General features: G+C 42.6%; 1 protein-coding gene across 1 annotated transcript in view; it reads left to right on the top strand.

Annotated features, from left to right (window-relative positions):
* Positions 1-409: 409 nt before the first annotated feature.
* Positions 410-21,690, top strand: part of LOC137525869 (lactase/phlorizin hydrolase-like) — a 54,759-nt gene continuing 33,478 nt past the window's right edge. The window contains exons 1-4 of the mRNA XM_068247083.1: positions 410-715; positions 4,043-4,688; positions 14,106-15,662; positions 18,733-19,001. Coding sequence (XP_068103184.1) covers positions 482-715; positions 4,043-4,688; positions 14,106-15,662; positions 18,733-19,001 — 2,706 coding nt within the window. The 5' untranslated portion in view covers positions 410-481. The remainder of the gene's footprint in view (positions 716-4,042; positions 4,689-14,105; positions 15,663-18,732; positions 19,002-21,690) is intronic.

The following is a 21,690-nucleotide window of genomic DNA, read 5'->3' as shown; positions in this document are numbered from 1 at the left end:
TGGATTAAATGACTTTGGTTTCCGTTTCTTGTGTTGCAGATCACAGAAGCCGTTGGTCAGGGATTCATCCTCACGGTCAGCGTTCACCACAGTTTGGGAGAAGTTCTCCGGTCAAACGCCAGCTGTTCGTGACGAATTCTTGTCTGGCGCTTTCCCCAGCGGCTTCCTCTGGGGTTCTTCCTCTGCGGCCTTCAAGGTTGAAGGAGGCTGGGCTGAGGGAGGAAGAGGAGCATCTATATGGGACGTGTTTGGGCAAAATGGCCAAGCGGATGACGACTCCACAGGCAGCCTGGCCTGTGACAGCTATAACAAGATTGACTATGACGTCTATCTCCTAAAGGGTCTACAGGCCAACATCTATCGCTTCTCCATCTCCTGGTCCCGCATCTTCCCAACAGGACTCAATTCCACAGTCAGCTCAGCAGGGGTGAAATACTACAATAAACTGATTAACAGGTTACTGGAGGAAAATATCACACCGATGGTGACGTTGTACCACTGGGATCTTCCTCAGGCCCTGCAGGAAAAAGGTGGCTGGCAGAATGAAGACATCATCAACGCCTTTGCTGATTATGCAGATTTCTGCTTCAGCAACTTCGGAGACCGAGTGAAGCACTGGATAACCTTCCATGAGCCTTGGGTGGTCAGCTATGCTGGTTACGGGACTGGAGAACATGCTCCTGGGATTAAAGATCCAGGAAACGCCTCATTTAAGGTAAAGTGGTGGTAGAAATTGTCCTTTTGTTGTACAAATGCTGCACTCGTTATCAATTATGGGTACATATTATCTATAGACTGAAGTTCTGCTCATTGCAAAGTACAGGTGGTCTGTGTTGCCACTGAGGTTAGATTACCCTTACTTTCTGCCCCAGTGATGTCCATGGCCAAATACCATTACCCTTATCTTGTGTAAATTCTGCATATGTTGTTCTGAATAATCCTTTAGCCAAAAAAGAAGAGCAGCACCCAAATGATGGTTATATAGAGAGTGCACCAGGATTCACCCGTGTACCAACAGGTGTTAATCAATAGTTCTCCAGAGACGATCCAGCACCACTCTTTCAAAAATCTACTTTATTACATGACGGTTAAAACACAACTGGAGACATTAGTAAAGCTGTGATGTGGTGATGGCCCGCTGTTTCGAGCCTTAGCCCTTGTTCACAACACACGACCCCTGTGTGGAGCGGCCATCACCCCATCACATCTTTACTAATATCTCCAATTTTATTTTAACCATTATGCAATAAAGAAGAGTTTTAGCAGAGTGGTGCAGGATCTTCTCTGGAGAACTGGATAATCCATTGACAGCAGCCACACAGAAGCAGTTCAGCTCATGACATTTTATAAGAAATCTGAAAGGCCTGATTGGATACAAGGGCACCTAGAGTCTGATGGATGTCTAGGGGCTTCTGATCCCACCTCGTTTTCCACCTCCCCCCCCCTAAAAAAAAAAGGACAGGTGGCAAGCAGGGAGAACCAAAGCTGCTACCTCGATTAAAACTCCATTGACGTAATGTGTAAAGTGATGCCCTGCAATGTAAATATCACTCTGGGGACATTCCCTGAATCAGAGACCTGCAGTCACTTCTGGGAGGAAATTTGACACATGTATGATCTTTATCGGGGATTTGCTGATACTGCCATAAACCAGCATCATTAATATTATTTAGTATTTATATAGCGCTGACACATTCCGCAGCACTGTACAGAGTATATTGTCTATTTGTCTTGTCACTGACTGTCCCTCAGAGGAGCTCACAATCTAGTCCCTACCACAGTCACATGTCTATGTATGTATCGTGTAGTGCATGTATCGTAGTCTAGGGCCAATTTTTAGGGGGAAGCCAATTAACTCATCTGTATGTTTTTGGGGATGTGGGAGGAAATATGAGTACCTGGAGGAAACCCACACAGACACGGGGAGAACATACAAACTCCTTGCAGATGTTGACCTGGCTGGGATTTGAACCCGGGGAACCAGCGCTGCAAAGCGAGAGCGCTAACCACTATTCCACCTTGCTGCCCAAGTGATACAGCATTCAAGGGATCAGTCAACACAGTGGCTTCTTGTGTGTGGTGTGGGTGGGTTGTAATCATGGCTAGCTTAGACTAACACTCAGGGCCGTTTCTAGCCTTTTTGTCACCCCAGGAAAAAAGTCCTGTGTCACCCCTCCATCAGGTAATTGAACACCCATGGGAGACATGACTTCATTTGGGGTGGGGCTTAACCCAGGGGTTATGGAATACTCCCACCCCCCCCCCTTTTCAGGACCAATGGCACTCCAGGAAATGGCCTGGAATGTTTTTGCCTAAAAACGGCCCTGATGACACTGAAACATTCCCCCAATTCTACTGAAGGGGGGGGGGGGGGGGGGTGATGGGTGGCTGGGGACCACAGTGCATCCAAGGTCTGTGTCTGGGAGAACCAAAGGTGTCCCATCAAAGGGTGGGACACATGACTGCCAAAGTAGAGAACTGGAGAAGCCACTTATAGGGAGAGGGGTTGGAAGGTGGTGGATATGTTAAATATAAGGGGGATGTTGGAAAGAAGGGGGCCGGGGGATTAAAAGTATTCAGGCTTATGGCTGTGGCCATCATGTGTAAGGATAATACAATACAATAATACAATACAATAACATTTCTATAGCGCTTTTCTCCCATAGGACTCAAAGCGCTTAGGCTCTCTCAGATTCAGTAATTAGAAGGATGAAGTATTCACACAACAAAAGTTATATTTCTGCAAATGCCAAACTGAACAGGTGGGTTTTCAGTCTGGATTTAAACACGTCCAGGGATGGAGCTGTCCTGATCTGTTGAGGTAAGGAGTTCCAAAACGTAGGGGCAGCATGACAGAAGGCTCTGGGACCAAAAGTTTCCAAGTGGACTCTGGGTATGACTAGAGTCTAGAGACTAGAGAATTGGTTAAAAATGCCAATTTCCGCCAATGCCAATTACCGATTCCACGGATTTCTGATTTCCGATGAGTCTTTTTTTTTTGTGTGGTCATTTTGACCCCTGCATTCTCTTATTGGTCCAATGCTTCCGAGTTCTGTGATTGGGCTAAAATTATCGAGTTGCAGTATTTCTGCAGAAATCTGATTACTGATGGAATCCGAATGAGCAACCCTAATCATGTGCATGGAATAATAGAACAATAATCCTATCCTAACATTGTATAGCGCTTTTCTCCTGTTGGACTCAAAGCGCTCAAGAGCTTCAGCCACTAACGATGTGCCCAAGGGGCCAACATGCAGTGTTAGGAAGTCTTGCCTAAGGACTTCTTACTGAATAGCTCCTGACCCTAGCCAGGATTCGAACACTGGTCCCCCATGTCAAAGGCAGAGCCATTAAAGCGGAACTGAAAAGTAAAAAAAAAGCAAAGTGTTTCACTTACCTGGGCTTCTGCCAGCCCCTTGCAGCCTTCCTGTCCTGCGCCGGTCCTCCATGATCCTCCTCTGTAAGTCGATGGCAACTACGCCTGCGTGCCTCGAGCCACACATATCTATCTTTGCGTTCCAGCCTTCAATAGCATTCTGATCAACACAAAGAAAGATATGAATGGCCTGGGGCGTGCAGGCACGGTTGTCGATTTGACCAAACTGAAAGTAGCTGGTGGTGGGAGAATGGAGGATCGTGGAGGACCGGCACGGGACAGGAAGGCTGCAAGGGGCTGGCAAAAGCCCCAGGTAAGTGAAGTAAACACTTTGGTTTTTTTTCCTTTTTAGTTTTGCTTTAATTTTATTTTATTTTCAGTTTTGCTATAACCAGTACATTAATATTCATAGTGGACAGATAAAGGTGATCTCCTCAGGAGGCTTCAGTGAAGGATCAGAGTTGAACTTTGTAGGGTTTAGAAAATAAGGCCTACAGCTCAATACCATTGTGCAACAAATCTGACATCTTCAGAAATCCACAATGTGCAACAGTTTAAATTGGAATATAATTATAAAATGGGCTGCATTGGTGTTATAAACTAAGTTTTGAGTTGTGTTCATTAGAAGTTTGGAGTTCTAACATTTATTACATCTGCTATTCACAGGTGACTCACAACATTATAAAGGCTCACGCCAAGGCCTGGCATGTGTACGATGTTCATTACCGGGCTGAGCAGAATGGGCAGGTTGGTATTTCTCTGAATTCAGACTGGGCAGAACCGGAGAATCCCGATGACCCTGAAAGTGTGACGGCCTCAGAGCGATATCTCCAATTCATGCTAGGATGGTTTGCTCATCCTATTCTGGTGAATGGAGATTACCCTGAGGTTTTAAAGACACAGGTCCATGAGAAGACCACCCAGTGTCCTGAAGCAGTGGCTCCATTACCTACCTTCACTGCAGAGGAGAAGACCTACATCCGGGGCACTGCAGACTTTCTGGGCATCTCTCACTATACATCTCGGCTGGTCAATGTCCCTGGCAGCTCTAGCTGTGTGGCCGATTATGAGAGCATTGGTGGATTTAATACATCCGCAGATCCATCCTGGCCCACCACAGCCTCTCCATGGATCTCAGTGGTGCCATGGGGTCTCAGGAGGCTTCTGAACTATGTCAAGGAGGAGTATGGGAATGGCGGTGTGCCACTGTACATAACTGGCAATGGGATGCCAACATCCAGTGCGGAAGATGTGTACAATGACACGGCCCGGGTGGAGTACCTCAATGCCTACATCAATGAAGCTCTTAAAGGTAACGCTTTTCCTTCTGCTCATACCAAGAGCTTAATTCAACCACTTGCTGTCCCTATGAGATGAAAATAGGTATCTGCACTCTCCTTCCTACAAAATCTTAGATGACACAGTTTATTTATCTCTGACCTAATAACATCACTCCAGAGTTGTAAAATAATAACAGCAGCCCCCTCTTCTCCCCCTAGGGAATTCATTGGCATGAGTTAATTAATAAACAAGTGTAAAATACACATTCCAGGAGCAGACAGTAGCAGATTGTATACATTACTTAATTGTTACATCTAATACATTATCAAAACAAACGAACTGTTTAATTAAACAGGAGGGATAGGCAAATAAAATGTGTGGGTTTAATGTACAATTGAACTTTTTACATTAAAGTTATAATGTATGAAAGTGGATAAATTGTGTATTTTTTCACTTTTTTCCTTATTTTTCTATTAACCTCCTGAGCGGTATGGACGAGCTCAGCTCGTCCATCACCGCCGGAGGCTGCTGCTCAGGCCCTGCTGGGCCGATTTTCTTCAAATAAAAAGCAGCACACGCAGCCGGCACTTTGCCAGCCGCGTGTGCTGCCTGATCGCTGCCGCTCTGCGGCGATTCGCCGCGAGCAGCGGCGATTCGCCGCGAGCAGCGGCGAAAGAGGGTCCCCCCAGCCGCCTGAGCCCAGCGTAGCCGGAACAAAAAGTTCCGGCCAGCGCTAAGGGCTGGATCGGAGGCGGCTGACGTCAGGACGTCGGCTGACGTCCATGACGTCACTCCGCTCGTCGCTATGGCGACGATCTAAGCAAAACAAGGAAGGCCGCTCATTGCGGCCTTCCTTGTTTATTCTGGGCGCCGGAGGCGATCGGAAGAACGCCTCCGGAGCGCCCTCTAGTAAGCTTTCATGCAGCCAACTTTCAGTTGGCTGCATGAAATAGTTTTTTTTTTATTAAAAAAAACCCCTCCCGCAGCCTCCCTGGCGATCTCAATAGAACGCCGGGGAGGTTAAAATGCATATAAAATAAGGTAATTACTAATAACAAATATCAGGCACAAAAAAGCCTTATTTGTCCTGAAACAAATAATATATAGATTATTTAGTTGTGATAATTAGTGATAAAGTTATTGCCAAAGTAATCACAGCTGAGCTGAACTGTGAAAATTACCAGGGTAGGGAAGTGGTTAAAGGTTAAAGGTACATTTGCGTCAGTAAAACTTACCCAGACCTGCTCAGTGTCTCTTACTAGCAGCTTGAGTAGTAAATGGCAACATCCTTACAGATGGCATGTTGATATTTCCTAAATTACCCTGTCAGGGGCGTAACTACAGGGATGCAGCCTCTGCAACCGGGGGGGGGGGGGGGGGGGGGTTAGAAATGTAAGGAGGGTCCCAACTTTTTTCTTCTCTTCTCCTTCCCAACTTTTAACCTTCCCCTCCTCCGATAAAGGGGTTCATCCTTCCTTCAGATCAGAGGTTTTTGTGGTGTGAAATCTAAGAGAAGAAGGAGCGCTCTAAGTGCGTTAACCAGGTAGGACTTTATTTGCGCATAACAAGTGAATACTTACAAGAGGAAGAGTTAAAAAGCGCTTATCTGCGGGTAAGCCACCCGCTCTACCCCTCTGCGGCAGGCTGCGCGCGCTGTGGCCAGCAACGGCGTGTCCGGTGTTAACAGGAGGCTCGTCTTGCGAGGCGGTGGGCGGGGCTTATTGTCGTGGTGCGTGTAGCGTCATGACGCGTTTCGGCGCTCTGCGCCTTCATCAGATGACGTCACACGCACTGGGAGGCGTACATATATACGCTTAGGTGCCGTAGTTATGGCAACTATTGAAATGGTTAGAGAAAACTTTATTGTTCGTCTCCTCATATGTACATGCAAATAAGCCGGATGGAACATCCGCACATATGCATGTTTTAGAGGTGTACACTGGCTCACAGCGCGTGCGCCTATGCTGATTCACATATTAAGCATACAGTTACCTCATTAAAATAAACTCTTTTTTCATAAAAAACATAATCTCATGTGACAGTCTGATTAGACCTGACTAGCATTATTGGACTTTTTGTCATACTACAATGAAGCTAAAAAGGTGTAGACTCCAATCATAAGGAATACAAATGTGAATAATTGTACCTATACACATAGCATACAATCACACAATAACGAAATAAAAACCAGACTGCATGAAATAGAATACAATAAAACATATAAAAATGTATGAAAAAGTATAAAAATCATCACCAATACGAACATGTAAAAACATATAGGCATGAAAAATGATTATATCTCTCAGGTACCTGAGGCTTATAATAAAATTTTATAAGGCAAATTTATAAAGAAGGCCCATGTTAGGGTAGATATTAACCTACGCATACAGTTGTATGCATTTCAATGTGGGGTATGGAAACCTAGATGGTCCGGGCGGGGGAGGGGACGGGGAAAAAAAGGGGGGGGGGGAAGGGAGTGAAGGAGGGGAAGGGGGGGGGGGAAGAAGGACCAGGCTGTGGATGACTCAAACAGCATGGAAACAAAGCAATTCCTGCTAAGGGCTATTTCTAACTGATAGGTACTCACCACCCTCATCTAATGGCAGTAACTGCTAGAACTTTGTATGAGAGCTGTGAAAAGAGGGGGGAAACAGATTAAAACCAGAACTATACATATCAAAAAAAGGGGGTATAAAACACTCTAAACAAAAATCAACTGGATAAACTTTAGATGTATGTGGAAATTTCCAATCCTTCATTAAGGCCGTTGGGGCTCAGAGAGTCAAATTTAAAAATCCAGTACGTCTCTCTTTCGCAGAGTCTCTTGTATCTCTCTCCCCGTTGGAGACCCTTAGAGATCATTTCTAAACCTAGAATGCGGAGGGAGTCAACGCTACTGGAATGACACTCTTTAAAATGGCGGGGGACACTGTGTTTTTCGTTCCCATCTAATATATTTCTTTTATGCTCCCCAAACCTTTGTCTTAGTGGGCGCGTGGTTCGGCCCACATAATATTTTGGACAGTCACAAGACAAGAGATAGATCACATGATCACTACCACATGTGATGAATTGTTTGATTGGAACCTTATGATGTCGGCCATCGATTGTTTCTCTGGTTCTATGTTTGATAAAGGGACAACAGCCGCACCTTTTTACATGGCATCTATAGTTGCCTGTAACGGCAGGAAACATACTTTTAGGTACTTCATATGCTTTCCTGACATTACTGGGTGCTATGCGATTTTTTATGGACCTGGCTCTCTTAAAAATGACTCCCGGCTTTTCAGGGAGAATATCTCTCAATAGAGGGTCCTGTTGTAGTATGGGCCAATTCTGAGTTATTATCTTTTAAATTTTTCTAGATTCTTCAGTGTAAGGGGTAATGAAGGAGAGCTCAGATCTGATCTTAGTCTTAGAAAGGTGGGTATTAGATTTATTGGGCTCAATGCTAAATTCTTCTAATGTGGCCTGGAGTGATTCTGACCTATAGCCCTTCTCCACAAACTTTTTCGACAATGTTTCCCCTTGTTTGAAATAATCCTCATCCAGTGTGCAGTTTCGCCTGAGTCTTCGAAACTGACTTCTGGGGATATTTTTAATCCATTTGGCGTTGTGACAGCTGGAAGCATGCAAATATGAGTTGCCTGCTGTAGGCTTGAAATGTGTTTTGGAGCAGATCTCCCCAATGTTATTGTAGTATAATTCTAAATCTAAAAAGATCAGACTTTGATCTGAGACCACATGCGTAAATGCCAACCCAAACGTATTTTTGTTGCAGTACTTTACAAATTCATCCAATGTTTCACGATTCCCTTCCCATATAATTATGATATCATCAATGTACCTACTGTAAAATATCAAATTCCTGGCAAATGGGTTGTCTGCCCATATATATTGGCTTTCCCAGTACGCCATATATAGGTTGGCGAAACTGGGAGCAAATCCCGCCCCCATCGAAGTTCCACAGGTTTGTAGGTATAGTTTATTCAAAAAGCTAAAATAGTTATGTGACAGGGCGAACTGTAAAAGATCCAGCAGAAATTGGGCTTGTAAAAACGATAAGAAACCATCTTGTATTAGAAAATACTGTACTGCCTCCAATCCCTTATCGTGCGGAATACACGTATAAAGGGATGCCACATCTAGAGAAACCCATAAATAATTTTGTTCCCACCTGTACTCCCTTAGAGTGTCTAGCACATGGGAAGAGTCACGTAAGTATGCTTGAGTGGCTAAAACTAGAGGCTGAAGAAAATAATCAACATATGCAGAAATATTTGCAACAATTCCCTCCATCCCTGCAACGATAGGCCTCCCAGGCGGATTGGAGGCATCCTTATGAATTTTGGGAATATGATAAAAAAAAGGGATGGAGGGATAGGGGACCACAAGGAACCGTTTTTCGGATTCATTAATAACATCAACGTTAAATGCCCTATCTACCAGGGATTTCAGCTCATCTAGGTAAACCAAAGTGGGATCAGTAGGTAATATTCGGTAGGTATTAATATCAGAAAGTAATCTTAGTCCCTCTGTTACATACGCATCATAATCCATTATAACAATGCCACCACCTTTATCAGCCTGCCTTATCACTAAGGTTTGATTGTCTGTGAGTTGTTTCAACGCCTCTCTTTCTCTTGAGGTTCCCCCTCGCTGGCGCGAATTAATCGAACGGGACAATCAGCCCAACACGCATTCAGGTCAACTTTCACCCATCCCGTTTGTCCATACAATAAGTCCAGAGGGTGGCCAGAGGGACCCAGGACAGGACCATTTTTTAGGAAAAAAGGCCCCCAAGACTCCGGGATTCCAGAAAAAAAGAGGGTTGGAAGATGTAGACGGGGAAATAGAGGGGGGCGAGCCATCAAAGAAAGAAAGGAGAAACGTGGAGGAGGAGAAGCCACCCACTCCACAATAAAAATATTTAATCTTTCTTCCCACATTCTCACGCCCAGTGAGACAGCCCTACTAGAGAAGGGATTAAATTTTGCCCCCACCGCCAGACCTGACGAATTCCAGCTCTACAAGGACCTTCACAGATTTATTAGGACATTGACCATTAAGAGGTTTTTTGCAACCAGAACTGACAAGATTCACACCGCATTTGACCAGAAAGAGCCTGATGTTTTGACCGTAGATACTCTACCCTCATCCACCTCATTATCACTAGAGGATGAAAACTGGTCTGTCACTATTGATCCCTCTATACATACAGTAGAAGAAAACGATTGGCTTGAGTTCGTTCCAGACACCAACACACGCCACACACCATTTAGACCAAAATCCATCTTTTATCCCACCAATTCTAAGGGACAATTCATCAACACCTACTATCAGCTGGTGTTTGATCAGATTAAGAGAGTTTGTAAAGAAAACTCAACCAAAAAATATTAAAATCTCAATATATCAGAAAGAGAGGCGTTGAAACAACTCACAGACAATCAAACCTTAGTGATAAGGCAGGCTGATAAAGGTGGTGGCATTGTTATAATGGATTATGATGCGTATGTAACAGAGGGACTAAGATTACTTTCTGATATTAATACCTACCGAATATTACCTACTGATCCCACTCTGGTTTACCTAGATGAGCTGAAATCCCTGGTAGATAGGGCATTTAACGTTGATGTTATTAATGAATCCGAAAAACGGTTCCTTGTGGTCCCCTATCCCTCCATCCCTTATTTTTATCATATTCCCAAAATTCATAAGGATGCCTCCAATCCGCCTGGGAGGCCTATCGTTGCAGGGATGGAGGGAATTGTTGCAAATATTTCTGCATATGTTGATTATTTTCTTCAGCCTCTAGTTTTAGCCACTCAAGCATACTTACGTGACTCTTCCCATGTGCTAGACACTCTAAGGGAGTACAGGTGGGAACAAAATTATTTATGGGTTTCTCTAGATGTGGCATCCCTTTATACGTGTATTCCGCACGATAAGGGATTGGAGGCAGTACAGTATTTTCTAATACAAGATGGTTCCTTATCGTTTTTACAAGCCCAATTTCTGCTGGATCTTTTACAGTTCACCCTGTCACATAACTATTTTAGCTTTTTGAATAAACTATACCTACAAACCTGTGGAACTTCGATGGGGGCGGGATTTGCTCCCAGTTTCGCCAACCTATATATGGCGTACTGGGAAAGCCAATATATATGGGCAGACAACCCATTTGCCAGGAATTTGATATTTTACAGTAGGTACATTGATGATATCATAATTATATGGGAAGGGAATCGTGAAACATTGGATGAATTTGTAAAGTACTGCAACAAAAATACGTTTGGGTTGGCATTTACGCATGTGGTCTCAGATCAAAGTCTGATCTTTTTAGATTTAGAATTATACTACAATAACATTGGGGAGATCTGCTCCAAAACACATTTCAAGCCTACAGCAGGCAACTCATATTTGCATGCTTCCAGCTGTCACAACGCCAAATGGATTAAAAATATCCCCAGAAGTCAGTTTCGAAGACTCAGGCGAAACTGCACACTGGATGAGGATTATTTCAAACAAGGGGAAACATTGTCGAAAAAGTTTGTGGAGAAGGGCTATAGGTCAGAATCACTCCAGGCCACATTAGAAGAATTTAGCATTGAGCCCAATAAATCTAATACCCACCTTTCTAAGACTAAGATCAGATCTGAGCTCTCCTTCATTACCCCTTACACTGAAGAATCTAGAAAAATTAAAAAGATAATAACTCAGAATTGGCCCATACTACAACAGGACCCTCTATTGAGAGATATTCTCCCTGAAAAGCCGGGAGTCATTTTTAAGAGAGCCAGGTCCATAAAAAATCGCATAGCACCCAGTAATGTCAGGAAAGCATATGAAGTACCTAAAAGTATGTTTCCTGCCGTTACAGGCAACTATAGATGCCATGTAAAAGGGTGCGGCTGTTGTCCCTTTATCAAACATAGAACCAGAGAAACAATCGATGGCCGACATCATAAGGTTCCAATCAAACAATTCATCACATGTGGTAGTGATCATGTGATCTATCTCTTGTCTTGTGACTGTCCAAAATATTATGTGGGCCGAACCACGCGCCCACTAAGACAAAGGTTTGGGGAGCATAAAAGAAATATATTAGATGGGAACGAAAAACACAGTGTCCCCCGCCATTTTAAAGAGTGTCATTCCAGTAGCGTTGACTCCCTCCGCATTCTAGGTTTAGAAATGATCTCTAAGGGTCTCCAACGGGGAGAGAGATACAAGAGACTCTGCGAAAGAGAGACGTACTGGATTTTTAAATTTGACTCTCTGAGCCCCAACGGCCTTAATGAAGGATTGGAAATTTCCACATACATCTAAAGTTTATCCAGTTGATTTTTGTTTAGAGTGTTTTATACCCCCTTTTTTTGATATGTATAGTTCTGGTTTTAATCTGTTTCCCCCCTCTTTTCACAGCTCTCATACAAAGTTCTAGCAGTTACTGCCATTAGATGAGGGTGGTGAGTACCTATCAGTTAGAAATAGCCCTTAGCAGGAATTGCTTTGTTTCCATGCTGTTTGAGTCATCCACAGCCTGGTCCTTCTTCCCCCCCCCCCTTCCCCTCCTTCACTCCCTTCCCCCCCCCCTTTTTTTCCCCGTCCCCTCCCCCGCCCGGACCATCTAGGTTTCCATACCCCACATTGAAATGCATACAACTGTATGCGTAGGTTAATATCTACCCTAACATGGGCCTTCTTTATAAATTTGCCTTATAAAATTTTATTATAAGCCTCAGGTACCTGAGAGATATAATCATTTTTCATGCCTATATGTTTTTACATGTTCGTATTGGTGATGATTTTTATACTTTTTCATACATTTTTATATGTTTTATTGTATTCTATTTCATGCAGTCTGGTTTTTATTTCGTTATTGTGTGATTGTATGCTATGTGTATAGGTACAATTATTCACATTTGTATTCCTTATGATTGGAGTCTACACCTTTTTAGCTTCATTGTAGTATGACAAAAAGTCCAATAATGCTAGTCAGGTCTAATCAGACTGTCACATGAGATTATGTTTTTTATGAAAAAAGAGTTTATTTTAATGAGGTAACTGTATGCTTAATATGTGAATCAGCATAGGCGCACGCGCTGTGAGCCAGTGTACACCTCTAAAACATGCATATGTGCGGATGTTCCATCCGGCTTATTTGCATGTACATATGAGGAGACGAACAATAAAGTTTTCTCTAACCATTTCAATAGTTGCCATAACTACGGCACCTAAGCGTATATATGTACGCCTCCCAGTGCGTGTGACGTCATCTGATGAAGGCGCAGAGCGCCGAAACGCGTCATGACGCTACACGCACCACGACAATAAGCCCCGCCCACCGCCTCGCAAGACGAGCCTCCTGTTAACACCGGACACGCCGTTGCTGGCCACAGCGCGTGCAGCCTGCCGCAGAGGGGTAGAGCGGGTGGCTTACCCGCAGATAAGCGCTTTTTAATTCTTCCTCTTGTAAGTATTCACTTGTTATGCGCAAATAAAGTCCTACCTGGTTAACGCACTTAGAGCGCTCCTTCTTCTCTTAGATTTCCTTGTATGTATACCCTGTTTTGGAGCAGCACATCGTGTGGTCATCTGGTTTGGACAATTGACACATTTGGATTTGACTGGTTTGGTGGTCCAGAGTTTGAGCGCAAGGAACACACTTTTTTGTGGTGTGAAGACTGACACTTGTTTTATGACCCATGCAAGACAGGCCCTCAGGCTGTGAGGGTCATTGTGGGTTGGCAAGACAAGAGGTGTGAATGTCAGGTGGCCCCATTAAAGTTTTGTTGGGGGGCCCCATGATACATAGTTACGCCCCTGCCCGTAATTGAACTTGTGAATAAACAGGCTTAGTATACCCTTGCTCCAAGCATTGCAGCCTTCAAGAAGAAGCTTCACAGCAAGGAATCAAGTGAACCCCACTCTTCCCCAGTACCCCATCAAAGGGAAATCACAAGCCAATCCCTGGCATAAATCTAAATGCAACATGGTATAACAAATAAGTAAAGTGGGAGCCCAAAAGTTTTTGTTTTGTGCCAAACATGCCAAAATGCTGTTGTAAAAGTTTGATCATGTGACATGTGACCTGAAGCAGTCCAGCTGAATGAGATAGGATAGCAGCAGGCTCTGTGGGTGGAACAACCATCATGCTGCATGGAATTTAAAGAGAAACTTTACCCAAGGATTGAACTAATCAGGGACATCTGTATGGCTGATATTGTGGTGAAACTCCTCCCACAGTGTGATGTCATGACCATGTTGCCCCACCCACCACCACCCCCTTCCCCAGGTAAGAGATTCCCTCATTTCTTGTCATATCAGCTGAAACCAGAAATGAAGGTGATCACTAAAATAGAAATGAAAACTAGAGTAAAAAAACTGATGGATGTTCCATTATGTGTCACAAGTTTGAACTGATTCTCCCATAATGTCCTTGCAGCTGTCAAGACAGATGGTGTATCTGTGGGAGCATATGTTGTCCGGTCCCTGTTGGATGGCTTTGAGGGCCCTGAAGGTTACAACCAAAGGTTTGGATTACATTACGTGGAATTCCAAAATGCCAACAGACAACGAACACCTAAAGAGTCAGCTTACTTGTTCTCCACCATCATCGAGAATAATGGCTTCCCAAGCACTAAGACTGCCAGAAAAGTTTCAATTGCGAGATGGCCACATTCGAAAAAGCTTGAGCCTCAACCTCCCTCAGATGTCCCTTCAAAGGCAAAAGTCGTGTGGGACAAGTTTTCGGGGCAGATTGCTTTTGAACGAGACATGTATTATTATGCGACTGTTCCAGAAGGTTTCCTATGGGGGGCCTCAACATCAGCCTATCAGGTGGAAGGGGCATGGGACGAAGATGGCAAAGGGCCCAGTATATGGGATACATTTACACATATTCCTGGAAATATATTTGCAAATCACAGTGGTGATGTAGCAAGTGACAGTTACCACCAGCTGGATGCCGACTTGTATATGCTCCGAGGCCTTGGCGTGAACAGTTATCGTTTTTCCATCTCCTGGTCTAGAATATTCCCAACTGGACAAGGTTCACCAAATCAGAAAGGTGTAGACTATTACAACAGGCTCATTGATGGTCTACTAGCAGATAACATAACTCCCATGGTGACACTATATCACTTTGATCTTCCTCAAGTCCTTCAAGACTTGGGCGGCTGGGAGAAGGATGTTGTTCTTGATGCCTTTGAGAACTATGCTGACTTCTGCTTTAAGACATTTGGAGATAGAGTCAAGTTCTGGATGACTTTCCATGAGCCCCACACCATCGCAGCTGCTGCTTATGGGGTTGGATTGTACCCACCTGCGGTAAAAGATGACCCTGGTTTTGCTCCATACAGGGTGGCACACAACTTGCTGAAGGCTCATGCCAGAGTCTACCACATGTACGATGACAGATATAGAGAAAGCCAAGGAGGTGTGATCTCAGTTAGCCTTAACACAAACTGGGTGGAACCAAAAGACCTCACTTTGGCAAGAGATATCGAAGCAGCAGATCGATACATGCAGTTTACCTTAGGGTGGTTTGCTCACCCCATCTTCAAAAATGGTGATTACCCCGAAGCCATGAAGAACCAAATAGCCATCAAGAGTGCTCTCCAGGGTCTCCCATCTTCCCGACTTCCGGAATTTACACAGGAAGAGAAGGCCTTTATCCAGGGCACAGCTGATGTCTTCTCTATAAACATCTACACCACCAAACTAGTACAACACAAAACTACAAAGCTAAATCCTCCATCCTTCGAGAACGACATGGATATTGTACAAGAGTTTGACAATGACTGGCCTACTACGGCAGATTTCGATAACCGCAGGGCAGTTGCCTGGGGGATGAGGAGGCTGCTAAACTGGATAAAAGAAGAATATGGGGATACCCCGATCTACATCACAGAAAGTGGGCTCGCAAAGGACAGCAACCCAGATTATGATGATACTGCTCGAATATTCTATTACAAGACCTACATTGATGAAGCTTTAAAAGGTTTGTAGAAACTATATCTGACTCTGTGACAAACTTTAGCATTTTAGGAAGAAGAAAATATATCGGAAGAAACTCCTTAGAGCAAACCCGAAGCGAAAATAAACTTATGATATAGTGAATTGTATGTGCAGTATGGATAATGAATAGAACATTAGTAGCAAAGAAAGCAGTCTCATATTTTTATTTTCATTTATATAGCTTTATTTATAACATTGCATCATTCTGTCACATTTGCAGTTTTAAAATCACACCCTGTCTTTTAAGCTACGAAACAAAGCAGAAATAATGACCCTTTGAACTTCTCTGCTGTAAAACCTTATCTCAAGCTGTCTCTCACTGTTTCTTTACTGTTTAAGTGCTTCAGAAAACAAGTTGGGGGGAATAGCTCAGAGAAGCTCTTTTGCATGGATAACAATTGAAGTTGTATAACACTTCCTGTACTGGAAAACAATATGAGACTCTTTTCTACTAATGTTCTATTTCTCAGCTGTACTTCACATGCAATTCATTGGACCATATGCAATTTACTTTTTCACCTGAGTTTTCTTCAAGGTGATATTTTTACAACTTAAAATAAAATGCCTTTTTAAGCCACCAGCAAGCAAACAAATACTCAAAATATTTTTTACAGTAATTGTTGACCTACGTTTTGGTACTTTTTCTATTGCAAAGTGCTAAAACGTTATTTTCAATTGAAGATGAAAAATGATCTCCTAGGAGAAAACTCAGGTGAAAAAGTGAATTACATATGGGCCCATATCTCATAAGTTCATTTTCGCTTCAGGTTTGAATTTGGTCCAAGGGTCCATATCCTATTAAAGGAATACTATCGATACCCAAGTGTTCTAAAATGACAGTGTGCAAATAATGTCTAAGTAGCTGTGTAAACATTTTCCTACTTTTCATGTTAAATATCAGAGGCAAAAGCTGTAATTTATTGAGGGTAGGATTTAGCTATATTGGGACAAATCAATTGCAGAAGGGGTGTCTGCTTCAATGCACAGCCAGAGTTGCATATCAGATTACAGATAGCAAATATCAAACATATCAAACTCTGAAAGCAAAAACAGTATGAAAAGCTGTGACAATTAGTTACATTTCCTCTGCTCTCCTCAGACACGTCAGTCAGAAACACAGGACACAGAAGCTTTAGCTGTTGGGAGCTCTCTTCTCTGTCACACACAGAGCTACACATAGAGTTACACATGGATCAAGTGTGAGGGGAATTTCCCCTCTCCTCATGGCTCAGTCAGCCATCAGTTTTGGCGTCAGTAAAGTTTGAAGGTATTTTGCTAACAGTAAACAAAGAAGTTGCTACTAAAATGTATACACCAGTACTTAGCAGCACTTCCCAAACAATTCCTGTGTCAGTTGAAAAAAATATGTGAATCGATAGTATTCCTTTAAGTTTTTCTCCTAATTTTTCTTCTAGGAGATAATTTTTCATCTGTATTTAAAATTATTTTTTAGCATTTTGCAATTGAAAAAGTACCAAAAAGTAGGTAAAGGGTACTATTGAATTATTGTGAGTATTTTCTTGCTTGCTGGGGGTTTAAAAAGCATTTTATATTCATGTTAGAAGATATCACCTGGGAGAATGCTCAGGAGAAAAAAAATAATTGCATATAGACCAAGGGCCCATATGTAATTCACTTTTTCACCTGAGTTTTCTCCCAGATGATATTTTCACAACATGTAAATAAAATGCCTTTTACACCATCAACAAGCAACAAATACTCTAAATGATTTTGGCCGTACTTTGTCACATTATTTTTGGTACTTTTTGCATCGCAAAGTGCTAAAAAGTTAATTTAAATCAAAGATGAAAAAGTATCTCCTAGGAGAAAACTCAAGTGAAATGGCCTCAATTCACTAAGCTTCTCTCCTGTCTTTAATAACGTTTCTAGAGTTGTTACCATGGTGATAAGGCATGTAGTATTCAGAAAACATTTACCTCAGACAAACCTCTTCTGTCTTTAAGTTAACTCTCCAATCCTTAAAATAACTCCATAGTTAAAAATGGGGCCATATGCAATTCGCTTTTCTCCTGAGTTTTCTCCTAGGTGATAGTTTCAAAATTGTCTATAAAATGCATTGTAAACCCCCAGGACGCAAGAAAATGCTCAAAATAATTTTTATAGTATTCTTTCTCCGACTTTTCGGTACTTTTTCAATTGCAAAATGCTGAAAAGTTACTTTAAAATGAAGATAAAAAATTATCTCCTAGGAGAAAACTCAGGAGAAAAAGTTAATTGCATATGAGCCAGGCTGTTTATTAACTGCGTGTGAAAATAACTACAGAGGAGGTAAATTAACTACAGAGGAGGTAAATTAACTACAGAGGAGGTAAATTAACTACAGAGGAGGTAACTTAAAGAATGAAGAGATAAGATAACGCTCACTGGCCCATATGCAATTCACTTTTTCACCTGTGTTTTCTCCTAGGAGATCATTTTTCATTTTCTATTAAAAGTCATTTTTCAGCACTTTGCAATTGAAAAAGTACCAAAAAGTAGGTGAAAATTACTATTAAAATTATTTTGAATATTCTCTTGTTTGCGGATAGTTTCAAAGACACTTTATTGACAAATTTAAAAATATCACCTAGTAAAAAACTGAGGAGAAAAAGGGAATTGCATTTGGGCCCCTGTGTGGTGGTAAGTTTTCTCTTGCCGTATTATCTCCAGCATGATCTTAGTGAATTGAGGCCAAATGTGAGTTGCATATAGCCCAAGAGGTGTGAAAAGATCTCCTGTGAGAAAACTCAGGAGAAAAGTTAATTGAATAGGGCCGTTGTTTCTCCAATATGAGACACTTGTTTTCTACAACATCAAAAGTAAGACTCTTTTCTGCTTACAAAACGTCCAAGTCGGGAGTAGCAGGTAGAGTTTCAAAAGAATAAGGAAACGTTCATTTGTAACACTTTACAGGCTCATATATGTAGTGTTACAGCAAAAACATGGTTAGCAAGTATGAATGTGTAAAATCTAGGTAGATATTAGCTTATGTATTACACATGATGTTTTCCCAGCAGACGACTGTTTCATGTCTTTTGTCTTCTCTTGTGAAGCTTACAGCTTGGATGGTGTGAATCTGAGAGGCTACATTGCTTGGGCTCTGATGGACACCTTTGAATGGACACAAGGGTATCAACTGCGGTTTGGCCTCCATCACATAGATTTCAATAACCCCAATCGCCCAAGGACAGCAAAACGAACCGCCATGTACTACGCCGAGGTCATACGTACCAATGGTATCCTGCCAAGCAGGGAACACGACTTCCTGTTTAATGAATTTGACGATGACTTTGCCTGGGGTGTGGCTTCCTCTGCTTTCCAGGTATGGTGGGTGTGGTTACATAGTTTGGTAGAAAAAAAAAGACATCGGTCCATCAAGTCCAACCAGAATAATTAAAATAAATAAGGACGTTAACACTAGGTACCTTTCTCTCCTGCATCCTCACATATCCCAGTTAATCCAGGAGAAGGCAAAAAAAACTTTGCTTGGATGAATTTTAAGGGGCACTATGGGGAAAAATTGTAACATTTAAAATATGTGCAAACAGACAAAAAAGAAGTACGTTTTTTTCCAGAGTAAAATAAGCCATAAATTACTTTTCTCCTATGGTTTAACAGCGAGGAGAACGCCAGCACATACAACTAAGGCTGCATCTGAAATGACCACCAGCTCAGTGTGCAGCACCTAAATAGATTTTCTGCACACTTTGCATTCAATTCAGATGCAAATCATATGCAAATCTGCTACTACTTATTATGCAAGCAGGAAACTCAGGAGGAGGGGCTGGGAGCAGCTAACCTGACAGTTACATAGTTACACAGTTAAGAAAAGGTTGGGGGAAAGGCTGCGCGTCCCTAAACACATGCTGCAATTGAATGGTTAATCGCACAGGCATACACCGCCTCTGCTAGACTAAAAAATGCATGCCCTGCATCCAAGACAAGTGCTAACATTTATTAAACTAGGAGGAACTTTAGCTTCCAATATGGTTTGCATGCAAAGTATATTATACTGGACACTTGCGCCACGGTGAGGCAAACCTCCGGGCAAGCGACCTAACCTAAATTTAAAACCTTGGGAGCAGCTAAGCAAAAAAAATGTGTAACTTACATTGGGTTGAACAGCATGTGTTGCAGCATGTGTTTAGGGGTGCGCAGCCTTTCCCCCCACCTTTTCTTAACTTTGTAACTATGTAACTGTCAGGTTAGCTGCTCCCAGCCCCTCCTCCTGAGTTTCCTGTTTGCATAATTAGTAGTAGCAGATTTGCATATGATTTGCATCTGAATTTAATGCAAAGTGTGCAGAAAATCTATTTAGGTGCTGCACACTGAGCTGGTGGTCATTTCAGATGCAGCCTTAGTGGTATGCGCTGGCGTTCTCCTCGCTGTTCATCCAAATGTAAGTTACACATTTTTTTGCTTAGCTGCTCCCAAGGTTTTAAATTTAGGTTAGGTCACTTGCCCGGAGGTTTGCCTCACCGTGGCGCAAGTGTCTAGTATAATATACTTTGCATGCAAACCATATTGGAAGCTAAAGTTCCTCCTAGTTTAATAAATGTTAGCACTTGTCTTGGATGCAGGGCATGCATTTTTCAGTCTAGCAGAGGCGGTGTATGCCTGTGCGATTAACCATTTAATTGCAGCATGTGTTTAGGGACGCGCAGCCTTTCCCCCCACCTTTTTACTTTTCTCCTATGTTGCTGTCACTTAAAGTGGGTAGTAGAAATCTGACAGAAGCGACAGGTTTTGGACTAGTCCATCTCTTCATACGGGATTCTCAGCAAGGCTTTTATTTTTTATAAAGATATTCCCTAAAAAGGATTTAAACAATGATGCTGGCGAGCTTCCCTGCTCGCTACACAGTTTTTTGGCAGTTGGACAGAGCAACTGCCATTCACTAAGTGCTTTTGAAAATAAATGAATCCCTGAGAATCCCCCCATGAACAGATGGAGTAGTCCAAAACCTGTTGCTTCTGTAAGATTTCTACCTACTGTAAGTGACAGCAACATAGGAGAAAAGTAATTTATGGCTCATTTTACTCTAGAAAAAAACGTACTTCTTATTTGTATGTGTTTGCACATATTTTAAATTTTTTTCCATAGTGCCCCTTTAACCTTTAAAGTGGACCTGAACCCTTGCATAGGATAGAAGGAAAACATAGAGAAATGCACCCTGTTGTAACGGTCTTGTGTCGTAGCTCAGGTGTCTGATTATGTGGTGATCTGCAGAATCACCAATAATGCAGACGCTATACCTGATTATGTGTGATCTGCAGAATCACCAATAATACCAGTATTGCAGACAAGGAGCTGAGTGTATAGTGATTTGGTGCAACCATAACTTTAATAGTTTAATGAGACCTCACCAGAGGGGCTGGTGAGGTATATCAGTACACTGACCGTGCACTAAGGTACAAGCTCCAGCAAGCTGGAGAAACAATACTGAAAAGGCTGAATCTCCCGAGGAGCGGGTGATTCAGAATGTACTGCAGCCAAGTGAACACCCGAGGAGCGGGTGACTCAGACTGTACTGCAGCCTAGGAGAAATAATAATAATGCAATAACAGATCACCTAAGGAGTAGGCGATTAAGGCTGTACTGCAACCTAGCAGATCCGCTTCACCAGAGGAGCTGGTGGAGCTCACACCTCACCAGTGGTGAGGGCCCACCGGTGAGTAGAATGGTCAGGCAGGCAAGGTACGGCAACAGATAGGTAAGAATCGTGAGGCAGAAGAGTAAACGGTAATCAGGCAGAGGTTCAGCAACAGGAAGGTACGTATCGATACAGAATCGTGAGACAAGAGTGTAATCGGTAATCAGGCAGAGGTTCAGCAACTAGGAGGCAGATAGGCAAAAGTACAGAATCATAAAACAGGATCAGAGTCAGAGTAATAGCTAAGAGTCATACACAGGAGATCAATATAATAAGCAATATCCTAGTCTAGGTGTGAAGTCCTTGGCATCAACACCTCGGAACTAGTCTAACAAATAAACAGTAACAAAGTAGCAAT

Source organism: Hyperolius riggenbachi, chromosome 7 (genome assembly GCF_040937935.1).
Source record: "Hyperolius riggenbachi isolate aHypRig1 chromosome 7, aHypRig1.pri, whole genome shotgun sequence".
In the NCBI taxonomy this organism is placed as follows: Eukaryota; Metazoa; Chordata; class Amphibia; order Anura; family Hyperoliidae; genus Hyperolius; species Hyperolius riggenbachi.
The sequence above is the reverse complement of the archived record's forward strand: the minus strand, read 5'-3'. Positions and strand labels throughout refer to the sequence as shown.